This window comes from Homarus americanus, unplaced genomic scaffold, assembly GCF_018991925.1.
Source record: "Homarus americanus isolate GMGI-L3 unplaced genomic scaffold, GMGI_Hamer_2.0 scaffold5831, whole genome shotgun sequence".
NCBI lineage: Eukaryota > Metazoa > Arthropoda > Malacostraca > Decapoda > Nephropidae > Homarus > Homarus americanus.
The window spans coordinates 2,622,866-2,631,390 of record NW_024719604.1 but is presented as its reverse complement, the minus strand read 5'-3'; the positions used below and the strand labels follow the sequence as shown (position 1 = coordinate 2,631,390).

At 36.7% G+C, this 8,525-nt stretch overlaps 1 protein-coding gene across 1 annotated transcript in view; it reads right to left on the bottom strand.

Annotated features, from left to right (window-relative positions):
• Positions 1 to 2,071: 2,071 nt before the first annotated feature.
• The window catches only part of LOC121860163 (Fanconi anemia group I protein-like), a 75,071-nt gene continuing 68,617 nt past the window's right edge, over positions 2,072 to 8,525 (bottom strand). Inside the window, exon 11 of the mRNA XM_042357220.1 lies at positions 2,072 to 5,946. Coding sequence (XP_042213154.1) covers positions 3,667 to 5,946 — 2,280 coding nt within the window. The 3' untranslated portion in view covers positions 2,072 to 3,666. The remainder of the gene's footprint in view (positions 5,947 to 8,525) is intronic.

Below are 8,525 nucleotides of genomic sequence, written 5' to 3'. Positions count from 1 at the left end.
ACCGCACCAGCAGGGTGTGGAACGCTACCTGCTGCCTGCCTGCTCCTCACCCACTCACCTCTGTATAGTTTGCTTTTGGAGCTGACGCCAGCTATTCTAACTTCCTTAAACTTTAAACTTCAAACTTCAACCCATGGCACAACCAGTGCAAAGTAAGAGAGGAATGAGAGGAATTCTGTCATGAGGGATATTTATATCGATTTGACAAATTAGACACAGAATGATGTCAAGTTTTGGCGATGCCATGAAGATGGAAGATGCAAAGCCAGAATTCATACAATAGAGGAAACAGTAATTAAGAAGATTAACGAACATACCCATCCCTAATCTGCAGTTGAAGTCGAGGTAGAAAAGGCAAAAACAGATGCAAGACATTGGGCTGAGAAGACGTGTGAACCTTCAAGCATTATTATTAGCAAGTGCATAGGAAATGTCTCAAGCTGGCATTGCAATTACCAAATAGGCAAGCAATGCGTAAAATCATTCGGCGAAAATGGGATGAAGTCAACCAAGTTCCTGAAAAATCAAGATCCATGCATGAGCCCACACCAGAAACAGAGGAAAATTTTTGTTTGATGGATAGAGGAACGAGCTACGATAGAATTATTATTTTTGGAAGAGAGAGCTGGTTGGAACATATAGCAACTTCAAGAATTTGGTACGTCGATGGAACATTTGCGATTGCACCACATTTATTTTATCAAGTGTATTTCATCATGGTCAAGAAACATGCAGGCATGCACCCTGTATTATATGCATTTTTACAGAATAAGCAGAGTGTAACTTATATGAGAATGATTGAAATGATTAAGGAGATGGTACTACATGCACGACCCGATGCCATAAACTGTGATTTTGAGTATGCAGCTTTTGCAACCATGAAAGACTGCTGTCATGGGTTGCTTTAGACTTACCCACGCAACCAGCTCCAAAGTTTGTTTTAATAGAGATAAGACACCCGGCGAGGCATAACTGGGACATGTATTTTCCATTAGTGTATGTTAGCCAGCCTTTAGGAGGGGGGTGGGCAGTGAAACAGTGTTGTACTGTTCATCGCTTCACACCCAAAAACCTCATTTTAAGTAGTATCCCCTGGACCATGGCATAGTTAAGACGTCGTCTCCATCCTCTCCCTCCTGAAAGGGAGCGGGGCACCACACCACACAGAGTCCTCCACCGCCACTCCGTCCTGTGAACTGTCGTCGACACGAGACTAAGCGTGTAAACCTAGGTTGTTATCCCCGTGGAAATATCACGTGTGGATGCCTGGTTGCGACAAGAGCAATCCAGGCTGGCCTATCAAACCTACAGTAAACGGTTAATTAATTCACGCTTACAGAGTTCTCCTGCACGACACCCGTCTACCGTGACCGTGATCGACACGAGACTAAGTGTGTTAACCTAGGTTTGTTATCCCCGTGGAAATATCACGTGTGGAAGCCTGGTTGCGACAAAAGCAATCCAGGCTGGTCTAATGCACCTAAATGGTTAATTCAAGTCACGCTTACCAGTTCTCCTTGCCGCGACAACCGTCTACAGTGACTGTCAGTGACGCGAGACTATGTGTGGTAACCCAAGAGTACTTTTTGTTGTTATGGCCGTGGAAAGAAGATCTTGTGATGAAGCCTGGTTGTAACAAAAGCAATCCAGGCTGGCAGTAAATGTATCCCTTGAAGAATTAAGGCTCTGTTAGGTCATGCCTACAGTAGAGTAATCACACGTGTTCCCAAGTTGATAATTCCCTCTTTTAGAAGAAGAATTTTATTACAGCGTGAACGTGAGTGACTCACATATCCATGCAAATTGTAAATCATTGTATGGAAGCTTGACAAATAAATGTAAGTGCAATTATCTGCCCGTATCTGTGATCCTGTCTTATTATTACTAAAGGTAATGACTGATTGGTTATGACAAAGTATAACCAATAACTTAGATGGATGTTGGAAATTAATGGAATTCATTAAATCATCATTTACTAAGTATAAATCATGGAATGTCGAGTGAACTTCTGCGTAGATACGCCATAATCTCCTGTAAGTAACCAGTGTGAAGATATCGAACTCTACGGTAAGAAATAAGTAATACGACATATTATTATCTTTATATAATATAATCCACTCATATACCACCGGCCTAACCAAAACCATGACAACTGCTTTCCCAATGTAGAAATCAGAGGCTGTCTGTTCCATTTATTGCAAAATTTACTAAAACAGATAAAAAGTATGGGTCTCATGGGTTCATATAATAGCAATCCCGACTTTGCTTTACGTGCTAAAATGGTAACGGCACTTTCTTTTGTACCAAATGATGACGTTGACCGCCACGTGGATGCTCTTGCAATGGACTTGTCTGGGGAATTGGTTCCGCTTTTAAATTGGTTTGAAGACAATTATATTGGTCGTCCATACCGGAGAGGAACTGGGAGAAGACAACCATTGTTTCCCAGAGATGTGGAACATGTACCAACGAACTTTACAAGGAGAAGATAGAACCAATAACCATGCTGAAGCTGCAAACAGACGACTACGAGGCGAACTGGGAATGTTGCATCCAACTATATGAAACTTCATCTATGCTCTTAAACGAGTCCAAAAAGGACGGGATGAATATTTCAAGAAGCTTTCAGCTGGGCATGAACCTCAACCCAAATTACTGAAATACAGAAAAGCAGATGAAAGAATATTAAAAATTGTTTCTACATATGGGAACAGAAAGGAAGTAGAATACCTGCGTACAATTTATCACACTAAAAATAAAGCTAACCCTTTCTTTTAAACGATTTTAAATATGTTTTCTTAATAATTTTTAATTTAATAAACCAATCTCATAAATATGTATGATTCTTTGAATAAATTATTGATTTGGTGGCACTGAATAGTCTGGTGGTGAAATGGGCTAGCGCTGAAACGGCGGTGCTGAAACATCGGCGCTGAATCGTACCCTACCCGTAAGTTAAGGTCCAGCTGATTAGTCATATTTGTTTCCATTATTAAGGGACTTGTAATATAACCTTGCTTAGTACATGTGATTTATACCTTACAACAGCTATTTCATGATGTAACTTCCTTCTAAGTATGGAAATCATTGTACAGTACAGCATAGATATGGGACACATGTGATGCACTGAATGTAAATAGTTTACTAATCCTTTATAGAACTAACATTACTTAACCCTTTATCGATGATTAAAGAGGCATCTACTTTTTACAGTGGGCACTGTAATTCCCACACTGTGTACATTAAAAATGTTGGCATTTATTTTCAATTTCAGATTTTCTTTCATGGGCTCCCAGCATCCTCTGGCTGGCCACCCACACAGTTACATGCAGGAAGCCTGCCTTGGGGCTAATACATGGTCACACAATGTATAGCTTTATGTTGTCTTATAAGCCGAGTAATGTAGCGAGGCTGTAAAAGTCAGATTTCATAATTTTTGGTCTGACAGAATCCACATACAAGGAGCTTGTGTAAATTGAGGGTTTGCTGTATTGCACTTAGCTATGTATCTGTACTTTATAAACTGCTACGCATGTTTCCAAACAAATGAGTGTACCTTTAGATTGTAGAGTAAAAATTTCTATGTGAATAATACACACAAATGTAGTTAATACTATTTTGTTAGATGGCAGCTTCCAGTTTAATAGTCTAGAAAGTATCAACAAATTATTTATATTTTTTTCCCTTTTTGCCCAAAGATATTTTTCTATGCTTGCTAGGGGGCCCACTAGTCCTATTCTGAGAGTTGGGATCATTTTCATCATCTTCATTCATCTCTGTACAAGATTTTCTCTTAATTTCTCTTTTGTTCCGATTAAATAGAGAGGACTCAACTTTCCTGTGTGTGGCTTCCTCCTCCTCTTGGTCATCAGACCCTGCCTCTTCATCAGTACTATTCAATACATTCTCCTGCTCCTCTTCATTCTCTTTCTGTAAAACTTCCTTGAGAGTAGCTGGCATAATCTTGAAATCCCGACATGTACTCACTCCCATTTTCTGCATAAGGTTTACCTTAGATTTGTGGGTGAGTGTGATAAGGTGTTTCTCATATTGTTCAATTGCAAAAATTAGAGATGGTATAAGTTTAGTCTCTTTCATTGCTCTAGCAGTAATTGATCTTTGAATTTTACTCCCTGCTTCTCTATGTGTCCCTTCAATGTAAGTTATCAAGGGATATATAGGCTTGGTAATCAGTTCTCCAGATTTGTGAACAATTGTTTCAAATTTATCTGAGATTTGGGCATAATTCTTAATTCGATAAAGATCAATATAAAACTTTGCATAGAGTGCTAAAACATTGTACATCTTTGTCACTACTTTCAGAGTGTGATCTGTACTTACACCCAGAGGAATGGCTGACTGGACTACTTCATGTAGAGCTTGGATCAAAATATTGCACTTCAGACTGATACAATTTTCAACTTTCTCAGCATTATATTGTGTGCCTGATACAACACAAGCTTTCATTTTGTTTAAAGCCAATTCTATGAGGCCCAGTGTGTCATCCAGGTGTACAAGGAGACATGATAAAATGACTGATGATGTGTCACCAGTGACCATCATATATTTAACAGGTTCATCAATGCTAACATTTACTCCAAGTTTTCCAAGCCTGTGATATAACTCTTTAGCTATTCCTCGAGTAAGGTTATGATTACCTTTGATCTGATTGGACAATTTCATAAGAAGATTCATCATAGCTTCAGTCAATCCACAATGACCAAAATCTTGGTCTTTACATAACTGATGTACCCAATCTTGAACATCTTTAACTTCAGAGCACTGTGGTTCCATGGCTTGTGTAACTGCTGTTACTATGTGAACTATTGTAATTGCATCCTTCAACAAAGGAGTTCGTTCCTTGTGATGTAAGATTTTTAGCAGCATCTTCTGAAACCGTTTAGTTATTTGAAATAACAGTGCATTAAGGCTTTTATTATCATTTTTATTCATCAAATCCTTCAATATTGTTTCTACTTTATGCTTGTAAAATTTGTTGAAGATGGTTAAAACATTTGCAATAATATGCAAACTCTGCCTCAGTCTAGTTACCTCTCTCTCATCTGAGGAGTCTGCAGAGCCCAAATTGTCTGTGCATTCACGAAGGAGAACCTTTGCAATAGTCCTCAAATGGGGCAGAATTTTTTCTTTCTCTGATCGAGTCATTCCCTTCACTGATGACAAGACATCTTCCACAATAGATAAAAGATATAACTGCAATTCATGGTTGCCTTTCAAAATAAAACCACTATCAGAAGCATCAGTGTCACTATCACTTAGTGAAACAGCGAGCATGTCTGCTGTCACTCGCAAACTCAAGTGACTTTTTAGGGCTATGGTTTGTCTAGATACTCGACCTCCTTTCTTTTTGGGTTTTTTAGACTTTTCCTTCAACAGTTCAACAATTTTCCTTTGAGATTTAAAAAGGGAGACAATTACTTGCATCCTTTCCTCAGGTGTTTGTGCTTTACTGGTAAAAGTGTACTCCAATAAGCTATCAAATACACCTATCATCACTTTTGCAGAAAAGATATTTTTGTGACCTGACGGTGAAGTGGTTGAAAAGTCTCCATTAGTATCAAAACCCAGGTCTTCCAAACCACAACCTGAAAGCTTCTCTGTCAATACATCAAATACAGCACATATTTCATTAAGAACTGTTATGGCATTCTCATCATCTTCTTCATTGGCCTCACTTGCATGGTGTTCCTCATAATATGTCTTGCATGCTCCGAGGCTGGACAGCAGATCTCCCATGGGTTCTGTAAGTATGGTTGTTTCACCCAGGATGACAATAACCTTCTTCAAGATGACAGGATTAAATATATCTGGCCGTAAGTCCAAGAAGCACTTGCTATGCTGAAGTAGAAGTTCCATAATGTTCACAACAAGGTTGGGGTTGTTTTGACTGACATCATAAAGCCCTAAGTAGAAGATTGATTTTACCTGTAAACAGAAACAACCATTATTATCACACATACATTGAAGCAAAACCATCATAAATTCATGGATGAATTTAATATATTACACACATCTGGGGTTTAAGTTATACTTTGTAAGAAAATACAAATATCCCTCATTTAACATTCAAAGTTTCACTTAAACCAGTTTTACTATAAGGCAGTTGATAATTTCATTATCAATTTTGTATAATGTTGTCCATGTTTAGTGAAGTTTATGAGAACACGATTTATTTCTTTTATTTCTTTTAAAAGATTGGTGCAGCAGGTGTGTAAACATGACACGAGACTTTAGCCCGGTAAACTCTCACTCCCATGAACTCTTTATTTACTAATGATTGAGTTTGGTTAAAAACTTGCTTGGAATGTATGTGTTATTTAATGTAGTACTTTTTTAGAACACATAAACTAAGTTAAGTGGAAAGCATCTGTAAAAAGTTCTTCAAATGAGTCTTTCATTACATTTCTCCATTCTAATTCACACTACAGGGGGCATATATACAATATCCTGTTTCACTATCTGTAAAACTTATTTTTTTCAACTGAAATACTTCAGTCTGTCATTCAATTTCCATTATAACTTCAGTGGTCCCTCGGTTAACAAACGGTTCGGTTAACGAAATTTCGGTTAATGAATTACCTCCCATAAGGATCTTCAATTTGGTTAACAAACAAAACTTCGATTAACAAAATCCTTACGAACAACACGTTTTGTTGTGAGTATCAGCTGATGGGCTAGTCTGCCAATTCACTAATCTGTTCTATGTTTACATTCATTTCCAGTGGAGTAAATATCAAGAAAGTTGTGCTCTTTAATATTTTTGCATTTTTATATTAAAATTATTAGTCATTTTAACATTTATTTAACATACTGATAATATATGCAGTATCTCTTTATCGCGGTTACGTTTGTAAACGCGTCGATAAAAAACCGCGAACCGTGATGGTTCGTAATTTTTCTAACTATATAGCATATGTTGAATAAATGTACCTTTAAGCATTAATGTTTTAGATAACCAAATAATAGTGTATAAATAATAATATAATAAGTGGACAAAATACTAGCAAACATTTCATTTATTGAAGTGAACATCGGTCCTTACAGTAAACAAAACAGGTACAGTACAGTAAAGTCAAAACGATGCCCAAGGCAAATTGTTTACCATTTATTACAACACTTTACACTGAAACGGGTAGTTTCAACAAAATATTATATTTCATTCAAGTATTTATTCAAGTCAATTAGGGGAATATTATTGTAATACAACAGTTTTTAACAAACCATTCAAAAGTGATTACGTAACATCTTTGAACAAAAGAGTATTGTTTTACACGTTTTATCCACTTTCCACTTATCGCATTTCAACAAAAATACATTGAATGTATTATATCGCACAGTATGAATAGAATATCATTGTAATAACAGAATTTTAACGAAAACTATTAAAAACGGTAACATCTCAAGAACATCGAAGCATAGGTAAAGTCTTTTGTTTTCACATGTATTTTATCTATTTCATTGAATACCCGTTCAGCAAACTACTATTTATTTCAGAATATATCATTCAGGCAGTTTAGTAAAATATCGTGATTAATAATTTTTAACTAAAACGATTGAAAACACGTAGCCTCTAGCCCTGTCAGGAGGACTGGAGAGCTGTTTGGCTGCAGCTGACAAGGAAAATGATTTTGATGGATTTAATGAAAATATTCAGAAATATGGTATCGAATATTTATTCAAGTCAATTAGGATATTATTGTAATACAATACAACAGTTTTAACTAAACCATTAAAGTGATTAGTACTTTGACAAAAGCAAGTCATTGTTTTCACAGATCCACTTTCCACTGATCCGCATTTAGAAAAATATATTCTGAATGTATTATATCAGCACAGTATGAATAGAATATCATTGTAATATAACAAATTTACCAACTATAAAAACGATAACATCTCAAGAACATGGAAGCAGGTAAAGTCTTTGTTTTGATTTTATCTATTTACATTGAAAACCGTTCAAAACACTATTTATCTAAATATATTCATTCAGGCAGTTAGGTAAAAAGGATGTATAGTTTTTACAACATTAAAACACGACTCTAGCCGTTCAGAGGACTGGAAGCTGTTTGGTGCAAAATAAAATCAATAATCAAATAACCCCAAAAACGTCGAAAGAGTACTGTACAGGGAACTAGTTTTTTGTGCGCCCATCAGCGCTTGACTCAGCCAACAGGCGTCAGTTGGCTTTGTTGACAGTGGAGTGAACATCTATTTTGTTGGTGTCTTGATATTTTTGCATTTTTACATTGAAATTATTGGTCATTCTGAAATTTAGTTAACATATTGATAATATATAGTGCAGTGCAGTGTTGATTTAAATAAAATAATCTTGAATTACACCTAGTGAACTTAAAATTTTATTGGTGAAATGACGGCATCAAGCATGGGTCCCCTGAAAGGTGATTTCTCCTCCATCCCCACTTCCTTCTCATCTCCCTTCTCCTCCACCCCCCTTCTAATTCCCATCATCATCATCATCATCATCATCATCAACCAGGAACCTT